The sequence below is a fragment of the Megachile rotundata genome, chromosome 16 (genome assembly GCF_050947335.1).
Source record: "Megachile rotundata isolate GNS110a chromosome 16, iyMegRotu1, whole genome shotgun sequence".
NCBI classification, from domain to species: Eukaryota; Metazoa; Arthropoda; class Insecta; order Hymenoptera; family Megachilidae; genus Megachile; species Megachile rotundata.
This window is the reverse complement of record NC_134998.1, coordinates 13,504,233-13,526,120: the sequence shown is the minus strand read 5'-3', so window position 1 is coordinate 13,526,120 and position 21,888 is coordinate 13,504,233. Positions and strand designations below refer to the sequence as shown.

The window sequence follows — 21,888 nt, the reverse complement described above, 5'->3', positions numbered from 1 at the left end:
TTGGTTCGACACGGATTTCCACGTATTCCCAGTCCACCTTCCTTCCACCTTGATCTTTTCCGTGGAGTAGCAGGTGGAGCTTGCGCAACGGAATTCCAATCGATATTCCAGCGAAAGCTTTACCCGTTTCCATGGACTAAGTTCGACCCTTCGAAATTCGTATCGTGCCGGGGAACGATCGGCCATCGACGAACAAGCGTTTCGACGTTCGAGAGAAGACGAAAATTGTCCGATTTCCGACGAAGACTTCGGGTACCGTTAACCTCTGACCAGCACCGCCCACTACGCGCGGCTTTTTCCAAATTCGTCCTCCGACGAAACGATGCGATGCCGGCCTATTTGAATAGATAGCCAGCCGTTTCACCTCGGCCGAAATTAGAATATTGAGATCGAACGAATTGTGAAGCGACTGCACCGCCGATTACAAAGTGAAATCCACGGATCACTGTCCCCGCTTTAAATTCTCTTTGAATTGCAAACAAATAGACCGGGAGCACGAAGAAAGCCTTTAAACCTCGCGCGTACCTCCATTTTCCATTCCTAGCCATTGTATCGCGTTCCTTATTTCTCCTCGATCGTATTCTAATTTCACGGATTTTGTTCGAAACGGAAAATTATGGCATAATAACGGTTCGTCGGCACGCCGGCCGGCTATAACGCGAACGCGATAAATAAAGAAATAACCCGATCGTCTCGTTTAAAATTTCAGATCGGTAGAATGTTTGTCGCGCACATCCCTTATGTGGGTGATATTTTAGTCACGAACGACCGACGCGTATGCGAATCGAATCGTCGCGACTTCTTCTCGTCTCGGCTCGTAAGAGATCGAACGAGCCGCGAACGGTCGCGCGAGACGGCGCCGACGATCGGTAAAATCGTGGCTCGTCGAAACGCGCGAAATTACATAGGCGGCGCGAGATAATTGCGATTCCGCCGACCCGTAATCCGTAGTTAGATAATATACGACGGGAGAGGAGAGAATAGGATGGCCGATCACGATCACAGTGAACGAGTACAGTCGGTTCTCGTTCGTAGACGCGCGTACAAGCGCGTACAAGCGCGTACAAGCGCGTAGAAGCGCGCGTGTGGTCCTCGTGTGGCGCGCATCGCCACCACGTTTACACCCGTCGATGCCACTTTAATGGCATCATCATCGTCCTCGTAATCGTCGCCGTACTCGGTCACCGATTTAAACGGATGCATCGACTCGACCGATTTCTGTAATTTTCCGATTAACGAAACGAATAAATCGCTCGTAACGATATCGTTCATCGTTTAATCGAAGATAACCGTAACGGCTGACCGATCGTGAGAAATATTCTATGTTGCTAATTTCCTGGTTTTTTTCTTATCGATAGACCCGTGGTCATTTGCAAGTGAAATGTTGCTCGATTACGCGGCTCGTAAATGTCTCGAGCATTCGATGTTCCTTATTGATATTCCAGATAATCGATGCATAGAGTTGTCGATAGTCTCGAGAATCGTTACGAATACTCGTTCGATACGCTTTTCCCTTCGCGTATACGAGAGAGTATTAATCGACTCGCGTATCCGCGAAAGATCGCCGGTTAACGATATCGGCTCGGCGATTACTGGACGTAATCGTCCCGATGCTCCTCTCTAGCGCCGCTAATACCGTCGAAATCTTTTACGAGTTTGATCGATCAACTTCTCTCGTGGCCGAGAGTAAACGCAGCTTGTTGGCCGGATGAAAAATGAAGTTTCAACGATTCCGGAGGCATCGATTTCGCGAGTAACGAGCGAAGATCGACGGTAAATCGGTGGTCGCGTGTGCTCGATATGCAAACGACGGCCGCGATGCAAATGAACGCGGTATTAATTTTCCCCTCGGGCAGAAAGCGACTCCGAACGCTCGAAACTCATCGAGCAAGCCAATTATTGATTTCAACGGCGATTTCCATTCTTCGAACGAGCAACGAGCCACGCGGTGCGACTCTCGGTGACTCTCGGTGACTCTCGATGACGAAATTTTTCAAAGTTTCGCGCGTGTCCCGAGAGCTCTCGTGTAGGAGTTCGTGTACGAGCGAAATTCCAAGGCATCGCGAAGGGTTAATAAACGAAAGGCGAAGCAAGGAAGCGTGTACTACCTGTATATTGGCCAGGAGCGTTCGTCTATCCCGCGGAGAGAAACCGCGCGTTAAGTGTGTTAAGTGTGCTCTAGTGAACTTTTAGTCACGGCCACACCCAGCCTCCGTCCGAGGCAAGGCTGGACCTCTTACACACACCCACACTCGACCGTGTACTTTCGTCCGGGCGTATCCGATGTAACGGGTGGTCACGGAGAAAGGACGCGCGAACCGAGTAAATCCTCGTCGAGAAAGGAGAATCGATTTTCCTATCTCGAGGGTGTACGATTCGGGACATCGTGCACCTTGAGAATAAGCTGTTCTCGATGGCTACGCGAAATAACCGCTTTCGAGCGTCTACTCTATCGAAAATTCCTACCGTTACGCGCGATCGACGCGAGAAACGAGATCGCTGTTCCGGTAATTGAAAATCGTGGTCGTTTACGCGATGATTTCCCGTGTGGCCGTCGATCGTGACAAATTGCCGCGATCCAATTAGACGCGTTTTTTGCCCGCGACGAGGCAGGGGAAAAATTATCTTGTCCGCGCACGGCCGAGCGGAGCTCGCCATTACTTTCGATCGACCGTTAATCGTTTCGCCTCCTTCGCGAGTCTCGTTATCGCGGCATATTAATGTCTCCCCACCGCACTCCTTCGTCCCTGTCCGCCAACCTTTTTATTTCTTCAGCGGACACCGCGAACCAAATGTTCGTGGCTCTGAAAGAGAAACGCGAGAGATAGATGGTCGATCCCGGACACGCGAGTTATTTAAACAAACGACTCGTCCGGCGATTCGCGGCCGAAAGCGACAGCTGGCCGCGCGACGGTGAGCTCGATGCGCGATCGAATCGTAATAGAGTTTCGGAATTTCTCCAGCGGATATTTCACGGAGGAGACAAGGTTCGTGCACGGAACAACAGGACCAGGCGCAATTCGTCAGTATTACGCTGGCCTCGACGCGAGAAAGTCAGTCTAGCCAGTGCATTAATTACGTCACTGGACAAAACTTCGCCACCGCCGACGCGTATACGTATCTACGTACGTACACTGTACACCGGTCTCTGTCTCTCTTCTCGTCTCGTGGCGTACACGTGCGTCCTTGTTCGTGCACGTGCTCGTTCGTGTGCGCGAACGAGACGCGTATCCGAGTAACAGACGAACGCTGGCTGTCCAGGTGTGTAACGCCAAGTGGTGTGGCATTTAAGTCGTTTTACAACGTTGCTCCGGCAAAGACACCTATTCGCGAGCGTACGGATACCTCGAATCGCTCGAGTTCGCCTCTCGATCGAGATTTTCGACCATCTTACGCTTCGAACGAGGCTCGAGTTCGAAACGCCCACGCTCCGATACGCCCGAAAGAGCCGACGATGATCTCGGGGACAACGAGAGTAGGAAAATTTCGATTTTCCAGCTCCTGCAGGATCGCAGCGTAATTAAACGTAAACTATTCTCGGTACGTCGAAAGGTAATTCAACGCCAGCGTCGCGGGCAAGTGGTTAGAAGGCGCGCGCGTACACGTAAAACCGTGTACAGGTAAATATATCGCGAGTTTGTCGTGCATAAGCGTGCCACGGATTGTGCAATCGCTCCGTACGCGCGTCAGACAATATACAACACGGTACGCCGACAACGGTACGAGACAGGATTGAATATCCTGTTCGGGCTTATTAGGGCAAGGTGGCCAGCCTTGCTACTTTGATACCGGTATCGCTGATAGCGCAATCGCTCGGACTATTTACTACAACTTTGACGAGTTTTCGGTTCTTTCCTCTCCGTTTGTTCTGTCGCGTATCACGCAACGCGAAGCGATCGATCAAAATTTTGAACGGTGTCGATGCAGAAAAAGGTAGGTTTTTCGCGACAATTTCGCGCGACAATTTCCCGCGACGATTTTCCGCGACTTTTTCGTACGGAAAAACGTGTCGCGATCCGCGCGCGCGTTCCTGCGCGTCAACCATCCATCAACCCCCGATCGTTTTTTTCCCCCTTTCGGAACGCATTAAGCACACTCGGCCCTCCGTTATTTGTTCGGGCAACGATCACGAGATTAGTCGCCGTAATTATTCAACCGCTGTCATCCAGCGCGGCTCGTGACAATCCGTCTTGGCTTGTCACGCTCGCTCGCTTAATTATATTAAATTCCGAGGCGCGGTTCAGTTACCCTTTATCGGAGCACGGATTTTCACCTTCGATCGTTCCCGTTTCGCGTCTCGGAGTTTTCCCCTCGCCCTCCCGAACGTTTCGAGTCCGCCGTTCTCGAACAATTATTTCGCAGGACGCGATCGCGTCGGTCCAGAACGTTAAAACGCTCGATGGAAAAAACGCGCGTGCATCGTCCTTGATTCCAGCCGTCGGCAAAAACGTTCGATAATTATGTATTCTCGATCGTGGCTCGAACGAACAGAAGGAGAGAGAGAGGCACGAGGACGAAAGGAGACCCGGTCAACGTTTACCACGCGCTCGAGCCGCAACAACAATAGAGACAACATAATGACGCTATAAATAAATAATAATGCCACGGTCTAAGCACGGTAGAAAGGCTGTTCGTAGCGGCGTACCCACTTGCCTCGACGTTTATTATTCCGCCGAAGCCTGGGCACGCTTCAACGGCCATGAATCTTGGAAAAAGAAGCGGTTGTTTTCACGAAAACTCGCGGGATCTTCGACTCGAGGAGGATTTTCTGCGCGGCGAAAGTTTTTCGCGTTCCTCGCTCGTTGCTCGCGTTCGCCGATTTGTCCGCGTCAGCCTCTCGACCCGTGAATTGCAATTTTGCGTACGAGTTTTTGCTCGCTTTCGAAAACCGCGTTCGCAACGGGTCCACGGAAGAAAAGCGAACGAGAACCACGGACCGCTGGAACGATGGGAAAGGCCAACGGACAGCGGCGTGAATTTATTTCTTCGAACAGCGAAATAAAAGGCAAGCAACGGTGAAACAGATTGGCCTGTCTTAATGAGCCACTACTCGGATTAATATTTATCGTAAATGCCTTTTATCGGCTATAATTTATATCGGCCGTCGTTCGCGTGCTTATCGATACACGTGTTTACCGGAGCAACTGGTATGTACCTACATTCTGCGCGTCGTTTATTTTCGCGGAGAGGTCTCGGAGACGTTTTAATGACGAGAACGGTAAGCGTATCTCGTGGCCGAAGACTCCGAGTGTCGCGCGGCATCGCTCTCGCCTTTATACGATCGCGATAAATATCCTTTATCCGAGAGACCCACGGCTACGCGCCGCTCCGAATCGTCCGAGCTGCTACGAGAAGAATCGTAACAGTTGCGCGTGAAGGAAGAATCGTGAAACACGGTACGACTCGGAAAACGCGACGACTGCTCGCTCGTCGAAAGACGAACAACCGAGCGAGTAAACGGTAAGTTTGGTGGGCGAGTTTAGAGCACGGTCGTCACGCCGTTTATTCGGTCGCGCGACTAATCGTCGAGACAGGCGCGAGCGCGAGCGAGCACGCGCTCGCTTATCGCTGGAAATTGCCCGCTGCGCCTACGTTCGCGTGTGCACCGGCAACGGAACGATAAATAACGGTCGCGGCGGCCATTACTCGTCGCTCACCCTCTGCCACGCTTTCTCCTGGGGGTGCGCGACACCCTGCACCCTACGCTCGGCCCCGCGCGTTTCCCGACTTTCCAGCGGAAATATTCGCCGAACGAAATCGATCGTGAACCGTCACGATGACTCTCCGTATCGGAGAAACCTTTCTTTCTCTCTTCGATACTTTTCCGCCGTTTTACGCGTCCATTGGCAGGACTACAAAAAGATAGCGAGTAGATTCCGCGGAAGGAAGGGACGACGGTTTTGATCGCGAGCGAAAGGCCACGAATATGATAAGCGAATACGAGAACGGGAAAAGAGAACAACCGAACGGAGACAGCTTTAATCTAGTTGGTTGCTTAATCGCGGTTCTACGTCGCTTTTTGTCTTCGTTAATGGCCACTCCGTATCCCGTTCGCGACCGTTGCATTAGCCGTTCGATAACTGGCGCGCTCCCGTCGAGGCTCGCGAAAGGGGTCGTTGCACTTTTATCCGGTGAACGTATTATCTCGTCGCGAGCGCGCTTTCGAGAATCTTTCGTTTCGAATCGAAAGCGAGCGGAACGCGTTCTTAGAGAGCGATCGCGCTTTTAGCGAGCGAAACGGATCGTTCGTACGATCGGAGAAAATTATTGAGGGGAAAAAAGTAGAAAAGGGAAGCAACGACGAATCGAGAGGATAAATTTTGGAGAAAGCTTCTGGTCGCGTCGCCTCGTCTTCCGGCCGAAGCGACGGTAGCGCCACGCGAACGACGCCATGCGCCCCTAATAGAGTCCGGTATTGGTCGACGCCGAGCGTCTGCGCGCTTTTCCGCCCGTATTGACTTTGCACCCTCTCTCGCCCCCTCTTTTTCCCTCGCAACGCGTTGCCCTCCGTGTTCCTCGCGCACACCCACGACACGAGCGCTCGCGAACAAAGAAGCGACGCGGAACGAGCGCGCGGGGCACGCGGGGGACACAAAGGAAGGTGACTCGGTTCACGGGTAACGCACGAAACCCACGGGATCCGAGGGGAAACGGTGCCAAGGAGCGCGCGGGGACGCGACAGAGACGAACGGAGAGACAGAAAGAAAGAGAGAGCGTAGCGGACTACACGCGAGGCGAGTGTCTTACAATTGATTTTCACGCCAGTTTGATTTATTCGACCGCGCCACCGGCAGCCGCGTTTTTCGTGCCCGCGGGTCCCAACGGTGGAACGGTCGACCGACCAGTCGGCCTACACCACCTCCACCGCCGCCCCTCTCTCCCCTCGTGTCCAAGATTTATGGACTTTCAGGACGATTCTTTTTAGATCGACGCGATCCTTTTTCTGGTAGCCCGTCTCGCGGCAACTTCCCTACGATCCCCCACGATTCCACGGCAAACGGACCACTTTTGGATACCCCTTTTTGCCATCCTCCCCCATTTTTTTCCTAACGGAACATCCTTCTTCGACGACGTATCGACGAGCTCCAAATTCGTTCTTGTCTAATTCCTGCGTTTAAACTCGTTCGAGACAACTTCGCGTTATCGAGAAGAGCGCGCGATCTTCGGTTATCTATCAAGACGGATAGATAGGAAGGAAAATCGCCGGGACTTTCTCGTGATAAGTTAATCGTGGAAACGGCCGACCACCGAGGATTTCGAGGATTTCGAGGATTTTTCCGTCGGTCCAATTTCATCCGGGAAAAAGGTCCGAAATCGAGTCGAGCCGAAAACAGGGGATCTACCCTTGGCATGGGAAAGACGGGATAGGATTGGTCCTTGATTGCTGGAGGGGTCGTTTTCCGGTCTCGGGTGGGATACACGGAGATCGCGACCAATGATAGGGAGCGCAGCTGCCCTGGGGAATCTACGAATCCTTCTACGCCCGGTTCGGAGCCCTTTTCACCAAGGGGGGCAAAGGGGCGGGCTGACACCTCGAAACGCCGATAGGGCGAAGGATTACAACCACCAGCCAGCCGCCCTTTGTGCCGCTGCTTCGTCCCTGACTGTTGGCGTCGCGTCGATCAGCGGTCGCTTTAACTACGCTCCTCCGAAGGGAAACAACGACGACGATTTAGCCGGAGGATCGATCGATGTCGTACGATGTACCGAAAAATATCCGCGAAGGTTCCGCGAGTCGAACGAAAATGTTCCCCGGTCGCGTAAACATTCCAGCGTGTAACCGGTAAAGCACGCACGCTGCCGATCGATCGTACATGGTGCACCTGTGTGCGCGACGGTGCGCTGACCTCGAAACAATGCATTCTTCGACCGCGATCGAGTTTTCTAGCCAATTCGATTTTCGTCCGATCGTTCCGTCGACTTTAAGTTCGCGATCGAAAGCGCCGAGAAAGCTCGTCGAAAGCGTCGGACAAGAATGCTTTTCTTTCGTCGGTCGGCGTGATTATTTATTCGCGAGGTTTCTCGGCCGAGGAATATCGCTCGAAACTTGCGACCGGCACGGAACCGAGCGGGCTCACGCGAGAAAAATTCTTTCGCGTACTTTCTCGCGTGGTTACGGCCGCGCGAGTTTCGCGAACGCTGCCTCTGTTCGTTTCGTCCTCGAGAAAAATTTCGTTTCCACGATTTTCCGAGCTCGCCGCGAGCGAACGTGTTCGTACCGCTCGTGAAACAATTTCTGTCGTGCACGAAAACGAGGTAAATCAATTTTAAGCCCGTCGCTCGTACGACTCGCACGGTAGTTTATCGAGCGGCTCGATTGTTTCTCTGTGTCGGTGAATGATCGATCGACTTGTCCGACGGTCGAAACTGGTCGTCCAATCGCGTCGTGCCGAATCTTAAGTAGTCCCGTGCTCGCGCCAAACGAACGAAATAAAGAAACGAGTATTGTTCGAGGTAACGGTGTCTCCAACGTTCGGTTCCTCTTATCAACCTGCCGATACGCGTAAGAGTTCGTTCGAAAACTCGACGATCATTTACGCCGGTGACGAGCATTTTTCGCGGAATTTCGAATCGATGCACCGAGTGGGAGAAAGCGTGAACGCGCGCGCGAACACGAGGCGCGAAGGCGCCTTTAGGCATCGAAAAAGGGAGACGAGCCAATTAGACGGTCAAAAGGAATAAATTCAGTCCGCGGAGCGAACGAGACGGAGAAAGGGAGCGAGCAGCACGTAACGAATCGTCGTAACCTATTAACTTGTAAATTGCTTCCGACTGCTGTGGCCGAGAGGTACGCAATCCTGGTCGCGCATAAATTCGCGAAATAAATCGCGGCCGTTCGTCGACCGGACAAAACGAAACTCGCGAACGACTTATTGGATCTCTCGTCGGTTCGCGGACACGCGAAAGAAACTACTTTTCTAAAACCGTAAGGAGGAAAAAGGCGGGAAAATGATTCGCGCGTCGAAAGGAATAACGAAAAAGCAAAGATTAAGATACCGGGGCTAGATTCGCGAACGGAGAGCGAGACGATCTCGGCGTGGACAGCGACGTATTCAAAGTGTGAACGGATGCAAATCTCGTCTCTCATGAGCGGAATTTTCAAGGAAGCTGAAAGATGGATGGAGCACGCCGCCGGCACCGGACAATACGACGACATTTGCATCTGGTACATAATTCAGTCGCCGTTTCTGCCCCCGACCACGGCTGCGTGTGCTGCTCGTAAACCACCGTGCCGATCTCGCTAAATCCACCGGAGCCTCTCTTTTTTTTTTCCTCTTTTCTTTTCTCGACCCACCCTCGGTGTTTCGTCGTTAACCCTATCTAGACTTTAGACCGTAAGATTTTCGTAGATTTTCGTAAGGAGAATATCGCGATAGTTTTAATTAAACGGGGAAAGTTTAAGTCGGAACGGAAGCGACGTACAAGCGGAACGAAAGAGTAGGGAACTTTATTTTTTTAGGCGACGCAAAAGAGTGGCCTGAAAGACGAATTCGAGGGCAACGACACCCGGCTCCGACGCGTCCCGCGGATCATACGTAGACACAATGCTCCCGAGATACTTATCTGGGATCCTCGACACCGCGCGCGCATTGTGCTCGCGAAGGCGAACGACATTTTCTTAATCGAACGCGAACGCGATCTCTCTGGTCGACTCTAGGACACCGTTCCAATTATTTTCAACGATTTCGTTCTGTTCGAGAGAACGATTCGTTCGCTCGAGCGAGTATTCTCGAGAAAATTCATTTCGGTAAGAAAAATGCGAGGGGCTCAAAGGGAGACGCGGGGTACTCGGGCTCGTTCGAAAAATTCTTCGTAGGGATTAACGGGGTCCTCGGTGAATCGTCGCTGGCGCTTCTGTTGCCACTGGAATGTCCAGGAACGGCCGCAGGACCGTAACTCGACGATCGTTGCACGGCTTGGCATGGCGTGGCATGGCGTGGCATGGCGTGGCGCGCGATAAGCATCGCCAGGACGAGAAAAGAAAAGGGAGAGCGTGTAGGACAGCCGTTAACGAGCGATTCCACGCAGAAGGTTAACCTCCTCCTTCTCCACCTCTTTCTGCTCCTCCTTCTCCTCCTCTTCTTGCCCGTTTCACCCTCTCTCTTCGAGCCGACGTCCTCGAGGATTCGCTCGGCGAATCTGACGCGAATCTCGGAGGTTCGCGAACCGAAGAAACTCGATTCCTCGGGGTCGCGTCGTCCGCAACGACGAGCGAGAAACGACGCCGATAATTATTGGTAGTCCGGGACTTTTCGCGGGCACGATTCGTCGCGTTTAACTCGCGGAGAGAACCCGGCGAAACCAGAAGGGTGGAACACCGGTGAATTACGACCGAAACGAGAAACAACCCGGAGCGAAGGAAAAAACGAAGCACCAAAAACTTCCCAGCTGTTCGAGCCTATCTCCACGGCGAATCAAAGATGGCGGCGGTCGGTTGAGCGTCGGAACAGCGAGAACGGGGAGAGCGGGGGGACACACGGAGGGTTTCAACCCTTGCTATCTGACCCATCGAGGCTTTCGAGCACGTTAGACACTGTACCCGTTCATAATAACGCTCGGCTGGAATTTCCGTGGAAGAGACACGTCGGCACAATGCGTTTTCGCGTGGCTCGATATGTGCCACGACTTTATTATGCTCCTGGCCTGGAGGGGCGAACTGGAGTCATTGGAAGGGGCAGGGGGCACGTACCTGATGGCGGTGGTGCTGCCCTTTGTTTCGCAGATCGTATCGGCGGCCCTCTTTCTCTCCTTTCGTCACATCTGTGACCGGATTCGCTCCCATGCTCGCCCGTAAAAATACGACATATTGTGCGAAAAAAAGCATATGCCCCGTCGTGCTCCTCCTATTTTCGGGGCCTACCGTCGAGACTCGTTCGAAAGGGGGTCCGCGACGACTTGTCTCGCTGCACCGACGGGAACGTTTACCGTTTAAAAAGTCACCCTCGGAAAATAATTACGGCAAGGAAATCGGATAGGTAAAAGAAGAAAAAAAAAAAGAAAGGAGACGGGGTAATCGATTACACGCCGCGGTCGATCGCGTAATCGAGGACAAAGTTTCGCGATGCTTGTCAACGAAGGTGGTCGAGGACGTCGAGGAGGGAGAGAAAGGTAGCTCCGGGAGAAGAAGGGCCACGGTCGAGGAAACGGGCAAGAAAATTACAGCGTGGTCGAAACGCGACACGCGCGCGAACGATAAGCGACGCCTACCGGGTTAAACCGATACATATTTTATTGAAAACATCGCGTGAACCGATCCACGCGAACGAGTCGCGTCGCGTCGCCTCGCGTCGCGTCGTCCAGAGTGACTAATAGGTAGGCGGGACGGCTCGTCGCGCTGTCATAATATTTGAGCTCCGTTCGGTTGCCCTCGACGATATCGTTTGCCCCTCGTTTCAGGGAATATTCTACGCTCCTTTCGATTTCGAGCGGAATCGCGCGCGTTAATCTCGTTCGAGACAACGCGTTCCGAGAACACTTGTTTCTCCTGTAACTCTGCGGAACGATCGCGAAAAGCCGACTATTAATAAAAACGAGAGGCGCGCACGAGCAGGGTAATTAGAAAAAATGACGAGATGGCGGTTAGAAAAAGCCTGAATCCATCAGCTTTGCTCTATCGCGCACGGGAGAAAGTGCTCGAGAGGGATAGTGAAACGTCAACGACGTGTGAGCGAAGCTATGCGCTTTTGCATCCTCGGAATGCGACTGAAATATTTGCTACAATAGTGATTTCACGCCGCTGCGCTGCTCTAATCGCCTAGCCTAACTTTCCCCTTAAATAAACAATCTTGCGTATCGCTCGCGGTGCGATCAACGATCGAGGCGTTCTCCGTTCTCGAAAGAAATTTCGAACGTTCGGAGAAAGAGCCGAAGGAAGACTTAAAAGTAGATACAGTCGTGGCGAATATCCGTGCGGTGGCGAGTGCGGGAAATACGAACACAATGGCATAGAATCTCCGTTGGAACGAAGGAGAATAGAGCAGAAGGGAAGACGAGGCCGATATCGAGTTTCCGCGGCGTTATATCGGAGCAAACTATTCCGTTTGCGTAGGTGCCAGTCTGCTCGACGAAAATAGATCGAGTTCACACGAACCGTACGAGCCGATCGCACGAAAGCCTCGGTTACCCTTCGCCCTATCGATCCGCTCTCGCCCACCTCTTGCCCTCTAATCCCGATTCGATGCCGAATTTCCACGTCTAACGCGTCCGAATAATTTTCGAGCCACCCTTGCTTCGAATCGACCACGAGCGTTCTTCGAGTTTAAGGACAACCTGTTGTTTTCGCGGTCCCTAGGATGATCGGGAAGAGCATCGGTAACGCGAGTATTAATAGTCGCGTACAGGAAATTAACTTGGCCTTGTTTTATCTTGCATTCTGATGACTGCATCTGCGTATCGCGAGAAACACATAACTCCGTTGTTCCGTGCAGGCGTATTAATTAAGTATGTGCCGCTCGGCGTGCGCGAAGGAAACGATCAAGGACACGGTTTTACGAGTCAGCCAGGTGCACCGAGCATTTTCTGCGAATCATCGCTCCCCGTTGCTCGAGAAACGAGCGTCGAATCGCGTCGCCTCGCGTCGATGTTCGCGAACCACGACCCCTACGAAACCCTTCCCTACTTCGTCCGTTACTCGTTATTTCGAATCGTCCGTTTCCCAACCGAACATTCGAACGACCAGTTCCCTCGGAATATTTCTTTCGAAAAATTATCGTAAAATTTCACCAGTCGTTCGTTCGTTCGTTCGTTCGTTCGTTCGTTCGCTCGCTCGAGCGAGCGAGGGGTTAAAAAGCTACGTTATTCCTGGATAAAACAGAAGAAATTGAAAACCAGTTTGAGTCGCTCGAAGAGAACCTCCGAGGCATCTCCGAGCCGACCCGACGCGTCGCGATCGTCTTCGATCCTTCTCGTCGAGGCGAAATTATCGTAAACCGAATAACGATCATCGACGAAAAAGGTGATTACCAGCTTAGGTACTTACCAGGCGTCGTTTCGGCTTGATGAGGGGTCGATTCTGGCCGTTCATCTTGTAGTAGAGGCCGCAAGCGTTGCAGAGGTAGTGGCCCGTGCCGTCTCGTCTCCAAAGGGGCGTCGACGTGGCACCGCAGTTCACGCACTCGCGACCCTCTATCGGAATTGCACCGTGCAAACAATCATTTCGTTAGTATCTTCGATCTGTTCTGTTCGCAGATTTTTTAAATAAAGCTACGTTCGCCGAGCGCGATCGCTCAAACGGACGAGTCGCTGGAAATCGTTTCGAGAGCCGTTTGAGCGGACGCACGGCGACAATAAAGCGGTCGAACGTTGGTTCCTCGAAACGCGAATGGTACCGAAAACGCGACAATTCGTAGACGAAGCGGATCGAAAGTTTCGAGAAATCAACGTATCCGATTACGAGACACCAACATCACGAAGTTAGGTGATCGAAGTCGCATGCAATTTGCCAGACATACCATATCAAGCGATTACCAGAGCAAAAGCAGAGTCTCTTTAGGACCGTGGATCGGACACGATCGTCCGATAGCGGCTTGTTAATAGCAAGGACAACGTTTCTCGGTGAACCGGAGGGGGGAAGGAACAAGAGAAGACCTGGTTTAGTTAGTCTAACCCCCACCAAACGGCACTAGGAACGTCAGGATAACTGGTCGAAATTTTCGAGCCTCCTCGACCGAGTCCGAGAGCTCGAGTTCCTTTCGATTATCTTGTTTTTCTGGCAACCGAGCGTGTCCGGTTGAAAGGTACAGGGAAAAGAGTCGCGTTAATTCGTTTCAGAGCACGGAGAGGTTCGAAAACTTCGAAGGATCCACACGACAGGAACGAGAGGGAATGATCGGACGAAGGAGGAATAATCGTTCTCTCTCGAAATCGTCCTTCGAGCTGCATCCTCCTCGAGATTTGACCGATCGGTGGCCGTTACTGCAAAAAAACCCCATGTAAACTGCACCGACAGACATTTCGCGTTCTGTTTCGCGATGCTCCTTCTTTCGAACGCGACCGACGTGGCCGAAACTCCTTCGCGACTCGAAATTGAAACGGCGAAAACGACCTGACCACTCCTAACGAGAGTTTTACTTTGTTTTTTCCGTCGAAAACGATACTTCGTTGCGTCCGTTTCGTTTGGAAATATCACTGGTGGTTCGAGTCGGCGAACAAAGAGAGAAAGAACAGAGAAGAGAAAAGAGAAGAGACGCTCGCGAGAGAGACGAAATTTCGAGGGAAACTGGCGAGAGAAGCAGACCGCCTCGTGCCACTTTTGCCGTAAACGGATGAATTATGATCCAGGACGAGGAAACCGGCGTTCCGTCACGATTTTGGCCCGGCGACTCTCGTTTCTGCGTTCATTCCGATTCCGAGTTGATCGCCGAAAGATTCCTTCTTATTCCTTCTTTTCTTCTCGACCGCGAAAACGACTGGCCGCGCGCACGTATTATTCTTCGACCGAGCAAAGGATAAATAATCGGCAACGGAGAAATTACCGTGAAACGTAGGCGAGAAACAAAGGCAATTAATTCCTACAGTCATCGAATTAAACGGCACGAAACAGTCGGTGATCTAATTGCGTACCGCGTTAATTGCGATCTCTGCTTCTCTCTCCGGTTTATTTTTTCATTTTCTTAATTATCGATTAATCAATTTCTAAAGCGTTTTTATTTAATCCCGTCGAAAAGGCATCTCGTTTTCGCGGAAAACGCGAACAATCTCGAACAGGCCGATCCACGGATTCGTTCGTCCGGCTTTACCGTGGTCGAGTGTGTCGTAAGTCGATTTAATTAGCGGACTTCCACGCCGCAAAGTCGGGCCATTGTTCCCGGAATTAGGATTTTTACCACGCCGTCCTCGACGCAGACCGGCTATTATTACCGCAATCAACGTATCCGGCATTTTTCAACCGTTTCATTCCCATTCCCCTCTCCCTTATCCCTATTTCCATCTCCCATCGATCGTCGCTCGTCCAATCTCTTTTCCGACCGTTTCCACCAGTGATTCGAAACGAACCTTTCGTTCCGCGGGCTTCGATCGCCGCGTCCGATTCGCCTAAATTTTCATCGGAAGGATCGTTTCGGACAACGCGGCGATCGAAGCCTAAGAACTCGGTAAAACAAAGGAAACGCGAAACGTCGCGCGAGAAAGCACGACGAGAAAACGTGGGTACGCAGACTCTTCTCGAGAGGGAGATTTGCTGTGACAAAACCAAAAAACGGCAGCATGTAGCCACACCACATCGAGGAACAAAAACAGGTACGTGTGTGCCATTACGCGGTCGCGCGTGTATTACACCTGGTGTATTTAGAAAAATACATAGAGTGTGCGGGACCGGACGGCCGAAACGAGACAGCGTATCGCCTTCGAGGACTCCGAAAGCCGCGCTCGGAGCGATCGAAGCGATTCGGCCGTTTCGTTTCGCGTGCCTCGTGCGTCGCGTCAACGTTCATCGAAAAAAATCAATCGGGTGTGGTGCTGTCACTCTCGACGTTCTCGCGGGGTGCCACTCAAAAAACACATCAGTGAGGCAAAAATACAAAAAAACACGCGTCGGTGTGTCTCCCTCTCGTCGCAACACTTAGCTCGTATCGGGAAACAAAAATAATGTAACGTGTTCTTCGTTCTCATCAACGAACTGTTAAGCGAAAGACGACCGCCACCAAAAGCTCGTCGAGGGTACAAAAAAAACCAAACGAAACGAAAGGAAACGCGACTCGGGACTCGGTTTCCATGAACAACCGCGTTCTTACGAACTCCTCGATGCCTCGCGATTTCGATAATCGAGTACCGGGGGGCATCGATCGGCGCGAAGAGCGCGTGCGAAACGAAGCTCGAGTCGATTGGAAACGAAAACGGAAACGAAACGATCCAGAAGCGAACAAAGAATACTAGAACTAAAAGCGAACCCTGGTCGTAGACGAAACCCAAAGAAATCCAAAGCGTGAAACGATAAGGGTACGATCGTTCCGAGGAACTGTCGGATCGGAACGGTCCACTGCGAACTTACGACTCCGCTTTAGCGCTTCGGGCGCCACGCTACGAGCCGTTGATTGTCCGCAGAGTTAAAGTCGCGAACCGGAAGCGATCGTCTTGCCTCGACGCGTCGCGATTCGGAACAGTACGGAATACAGCCGAGTAGATTCGTAGAAATTAAGCAACGGTTCCCGCGTAGCCGGCGGCGACGAGCAGCGTCGAGGCAAGGCTGTCCCTGGACCGAAAGTTCCCGGACGAGCGAGAAAACCAAAGAACCGAAAAGGAAACGCGGGAAAACCAAACGCGAGTAAAGTAAAAGGAAAGTAAAAGAAAAGTAAAAGAAAAGTAAAAGAAAAGTAAAGAAAAAGGGAGGTTGGTAGGCGTGCCGCTTACCGGCGGACGTCCTCGACTTGTTCCTCGGCTTTTGCTGCTGCTGCTGCTGCGCGGACGGCGAGCTCGGCGCGTTGGCGTGCGCGTGACCGACCAACAACTTCGAGTCGACGTTAACGCCGGCCACGCCGGTCGCGTTGCCGGCCCCGGTGGCGGCGTGGTGGCCGAATATACCGGAAACCGCGGTCCCGTTGTGCGGATTGTGGGACGCGGACGAAGAAGACGACGAGGAGGCGCCGTGATGATGGTGATGGTGATGGTGGTGGGTGGTACTAGGATACTGCAGGTGCTGGTACATGTTATACGCGCTCGTTGCCGGGTCGTACTGGGATCCGGAGGTGGCATGGTGGGTGTTGGAGGCAGCCGCGGCTGCGGCCGCGGCGGCGGCGGCGGCGGCGGCTGCTGCCGCGTAACTCTCTCTGCAAGAAGGCGAACTCGCGCCACCGCCACCACCGCCACCGCCAGCCACGCTGTTTCCCTGATACGCGGCCTCTTGTTGCTGTTGTTGTTGCTGTTGTTGCTGTTGTTGTTGCTGCTGCTGCTGCTGCTGCTGCTGCTGCTGTTGCTGCTGTTGCTGCTGCTGTTGTTGCTGTTGCGCGGTGCTAGCCTGTTGGCTGCCAGACACGTTGCCCGATTGGTTATTACCTTCGCGTTGCTTCACCTGGCCGGTCCCCGCGGCGGCAGCGTTCCCGCCGTTTCCTCCGTTTCCGCCGTTCGTCGTCCCGTTGTGCTGCTGGTGCGGCGGCGACGGTGCTCCGTGGTGATGGTGTCCGAGCATCACGCTCGGTTTCACGTCGCAGGAGCTCGCGGCCGATCCGCCGAGAGCGTCCTGATGGTGCATGAAAGCGCCCATCACTGCCGCGTGGGCTACCGCCGCTTGGTACTCGCTGCTGGCACCTCCGCCGCCCAAACCGGACAGCGGGTTGTTGCCGTTGTTGTTGTTGTTCGCGCTGCTGCTGTTGTTGTTGTTATTCGTGCTGGAGGTGGTGCTGGCGGTGATGCTGTCGGGGGTGGCGTCCTTCGGGGGTGTCGGCGGGAAGGAGAAGAGGTGGTGACCCGCACCGGCTCCGCCGTGACTCGACAGGCTGCCGGTGGTCGGCGGTAGCGAGGAGCCCAACGGACTCTGCGGTTTGTCGTCGCTGACCGCGCCACCGGTCGAGCCCGTGCTCGTCGGGAATCCCCAGGGTGTTTTCGAGGTGTCCGCCCCGCTGCCGGAGAGCCACGGGTGCAGCACCGAGCTGTGAAAGTGCGGCCGACAGACCTGGCTCACCGGCCCGCTCGTCACGCCGCTGCTCGACATCCTTGCTGGAAGAACGGACAGAAAAGCGAACGCGATTAGACGATTCTTGCACGGTTCCACGTTTTCGGTCTCTCGATCTCGACGGATTCGAGCCGATCCGTGAAAGGCGATCGCGACCGATCCGACTCGTTCCGGACGAAAATGGACAACGCGAGATCTCTCGTAACGACGATCGTTCGCCCGCTAAAAGGAACTTGATTCGCGCGCGTGCACGGACTATGATCGGGTTTTACGGCGATCTCAGCGACACCCGATCGCGACGAACGTCTTAATTGCGCGCGAGGTTCGCGCTACCGTCGCGTATATCTTCCGGGTACGATCGCTGTGGGGAACGAGCCTTCGATTCGCCGAACGGAAATTGCCGGCGGTAGATTCGAAACGCGTCGAGTCGACCAAGCCGATGAAGGCACGCGATCGATGCGTCCACCGGTTGTTCTTGCTCCGCCACCTCGGCGGCATACGCTGATAACGGGAAAACGTTTTGCCAAACTCCACCTCGTCCCTTCCATTTCGGCTTCTCCCCTTTCTAGAAATTTTTCCGAAGAAAGTCGTACGAGGGGATGCGTTGTCGAGGTACCGCGGAAAGCGCGTCTAAATATAGAATCGCGGAACGAGCAGCTGCAGTCTCGCGGGATTAATCGAATGCGCCGATGACCCCGGTGTAATTGGATCTAGCTCGTTACAGCGACGCGCCGACGGAAAGTAAACGCGTATCTCCGTCGTGATCGTACGATTCGCAAAATGTCCGCCTCGATTTGGAAAATGTTGGTCGATACGAAGCGAAAGAGTACAAGCTGGAACGGAAAGGGAAACAAAACGACGAACGAAGCCTGGCGAAGGAAGAAACGACGAGATGAGCCACTTCGCACTCCATACGCGGCAAAAACTTCCATGCTAAGGGATATTTATCATCCTGTTGCCTCCCGCTTCCTTTCCTCTTGGACCCCCAACTTCGAGTTCGCTCTTTCTCGGAACTTTTTTGCCAGACGCCTCGTTTTTCTTTTCGCTTTCTTTCCCCGCTCTTACGCGTCCCGTTATCTCGACGATTTTAGCCGTAGGCGACCGGCGAACTCTAGCGACGATCGAAATAATTAAAGTCGATCGGAAGAAAATGGACGGCCGAGAGGGCCACGTAGATCGAAAACGATCGGGATACATAAATCGGTCGTTCAACGCGGCACGCGTGCCCTCGTAAATTTCGACGGGGAAGTTGGCAAACGGCGCGACGTCGATGGAAAACGAAGAAAAAGCCGGGGAGACGAGGTCTCGTTAAGGCAGGAGGAGCTCCTTAGGCGTCGATTCCCAAGGCGATCGTTTCGAAACAGGTCGGCTCTAATATGGCGCCGCTTTTCCAACGTTAGCTTTTTTACTTCTTTTTCGCCGTCGCGAACTTCCACCATTCCGATGCTAACGAATTTCTTCCCCGGCAGTTCGCGAACGTTGCGTTCTAGAAAGTGGATCGTTGTGTAGCAGGACACCGTAATAATCTCGCGAAGGTCCGAACAAGCTGTCGCCGTAATTGAAAAGAAAATTCACGCGAGTACGACGATTCCTCGAGGAGAACCTGTTTCCACCGAACGCGAACGAATTTCGCGATCTTGATCGAACTCGTTAATCGGTTACTCGATCGCGACGACTCCGGAACGAGACCGCGCGCCCACGCTCGTTGAAAATATTCGTTCCGATAAGCCGGTGCTACGACATTCCAGCCGTTAACGCGATAATTGACCGGGTGTATCGAGATCACGATACGAAACGCGAGGGAAAATTCATTGGTCGTTTCCGCGCGAAAACTGACCCTGAAATTCGCGTAACGCGCGCCTCGAAACAACGTACGTTTCGTCCGACTCTAAAGAAGAGAGGGAGAGAGAGAGAGAGGGAGAAAAAAAAATTTGGACGCGGTAAATTTGCAGGGAAGACGGGAAATTGTATCTCGCGGTCGAATTAATTCGCGAGTGAATGGAGAGTTCGCGCGACGGTATCTCCGTTTGGTCAGCATTCGACATCAAAGCGGCCACTCCAAATAATTAGCCGCGAGCCCCGAGCGTCGCCAACTCCGCTCCGTGCTGCTGCTTCGCTTTTGTGCGAGGCGTCGCGCGAAGCGGTTCAAAGGCTCGAAAGGATTCAAAGCGACGGGCGCTTTGAAAAGGACGAGCCACTCGGAACGGACAGGGAATAAAAAACGAGAAGCCGTCGGGATACTAATTTCTTCCTAATGCGGCTGCGCTCCTGAATTTTTTATTCGGTAAGCGGTTACGCGTTACCTATCGCCGCTACCGAGACGCTCTTACGAAAGGAAGATGCAAATTATCGCGCCTAACTTCGAACGCGTTGTAATCGTCTCGACACGAATTAAGCTATTAAACGATCTACCTTTCCACTTTCCACGCGTCTCGCTCGCTCGTTTATACGATACCGGCGAATTCTTTTTACAAAATAATTATGCGAACGCGCGCGCCAGTAAATTGAACATTCGCCCGTTCGCGGTACGAGTCGAGCGCTGTATCGTGTTTTTTTCGGACTTAAAAGCGCGTAAACGAAAGCGTGAGTCAGCGTAGAACCGTCTGGCCGGAATACGAGCGTACCAGCCGCGACGATAATGCAACTAATAAGTTTCCTTATAGGTGGATAATTGTTTCGTTACCGCTTCGTGTCTGAACAGACGGTATAAATCGACCTTAAACGCGACCGTTTCATTCACGGCGAGTCGGTCTCGGAGAAAATCGCGTCGAGAAAGGAAATCGCGTGAATTATGCGCGACTCGTTGGTATTCCGAGGAACGAGCGCGTAGCAGCAACGTTTCCAACGCCGTTTTCTAGAGCCCCCCGTCTAATTATTCTCTCGTTACGTCGCTTGTTTCTCGAGTAAGCCATCGAGCAACTCGACGATTAAACCGTGCGCGTACGCGACGACTCTCCTTGGACGGTCCTCCGGATTCGAAGTTCGTCGAACGCTACCGATCGATCTCTTTCAGTCCTGTCTCTTTTCCTCTCGGTAAACGCGCGCGTCAAGATCAAACACGGTAATTTTCGTAACGAACGCTTCGATGCCGCGGCACATCGTAAATCGTCGAATTACGATGGAAAATAAAAACGCGAGAAAAAGCTAAGAAAGTGTATCGATCGGGTCGAGTAAAACCACGTCTCCGTAATCAAATTCACGACGCACACGAAATTCCAGAAGAAAATAACGTCTCATTTCGTCGACCGCCACTAGCAGCTTTCTCGTAATAACATGCAATTTCCTCCTTCGTACGCTTCTTCGAGGTTTACCTATTCCTTTTTTTCGTTGCCCGACGGCGCTCTTTAGCGGTCCACGATTATTTACGAGACGAAAGAAAAAATGTACGACAGGCCGAATACCCGTGACATCCTGTCGCGTCGCGATTCTACTGCTCAACTTCGACCTTTTCCACTGTCCTTCCCGAGTCCTCTCGTATCGCGTATTTTCCTGATAAACGGAAAAGTTCGCCACGAATATACGAGAGTACCGTAACGAATTATTTTGGCGGAATTTTCGTGTCTCGCGGGGGAATCGCGACGAGTGCGGGAAAAATCCGTGAACGGAGGCCGTGGCATCGCGACATCGAGAAGAGGCTACCGACTCGAAACGACGAGGTCGGAGAACAGAGAGCGAGAGAATACGAGAAGGTAGGAGAAGAGAGGAGAGGGGAAAGGATCAACAACGAGGAGTAAGATTGATCGCGGTGAAGCTGCATCGCGAGTTGCATCTGCCGCGCGCGCGAGAGACTCGCGGGGGGAAAAGACAGACGGACAGACGGAGAGAAAGAGAGAGGGTGGGAAGACGAACGTACCGAGAAAGAGAGCGAGAGAGCGAGAGAGAGCCCTGGGGAGAGGCTCCGCCTTCGGTTGGCGTGTGCATTTGCGCAAGATGGCGGCGGTCGCGGGTTTTGCACGACCTATGCGCCGCGCTCGAGCGCCGGATCCTCTTCTTGGTCGCGTAGAGCCGCGAGCTGCTCGCGAGACACCGGTCCCGGTGAGCGAGCGAGCTAGCGACCGAGCGAGACGAACGCGGCGGACTCGCGGAGGTTACGACCGTAGAGGGGGATGAACTTCTCGGGGCGTGGAGGAACGAGGAGAACGAGTGCATCCGACTCTCTACGGTCAGGGTGGATAACGTTCTAGAAACTAAAGGGAAAGAGCGGAAAGCTAAAACGACGATCGACGACCAGAGAAGACGTTACTACCCCTTTCCGAACAGAGTACAAAACGCGTACAAAGAGG

General features: G+C 52.9%; 1 protein-coding gene across 6 annotated transcripts in view; it reads right to left on the bottom strand.

The window, feature by feature from the left end:
- Window positions 1–21,888, bottom strand: part of LOC100875670 (uncharacterized) — a 64,060-nt gene that overhangs the window by 16,866 nt on the left and 25,306 nt on the right. For 4 of the 6 annotated variants that reach the window (XM_076541385.1, XM_076541389.1, XM_076541387.1 and 1 more), the window contains exons 3-4: window positions 16,348–17,649; window positions 12,983–13,125 (exon numbers count right to left, since the gene is read on the bottom strand). In XM_076541385.1, the coding sequence (XP_076397500.1) occupies window positions 12,983–13,125; window positions 16,348–17,649 (1,445 nt within the window). Of the gene's footprint in view, window positions 1–12,979; window positions 13,126–16,347; window positions 17,650–21,888 lie in introns of all 6 variants that reach the window. The other 2 variants (XM_076541388.1, XM_076541386.1) reach the window with 1 other exon arrangement.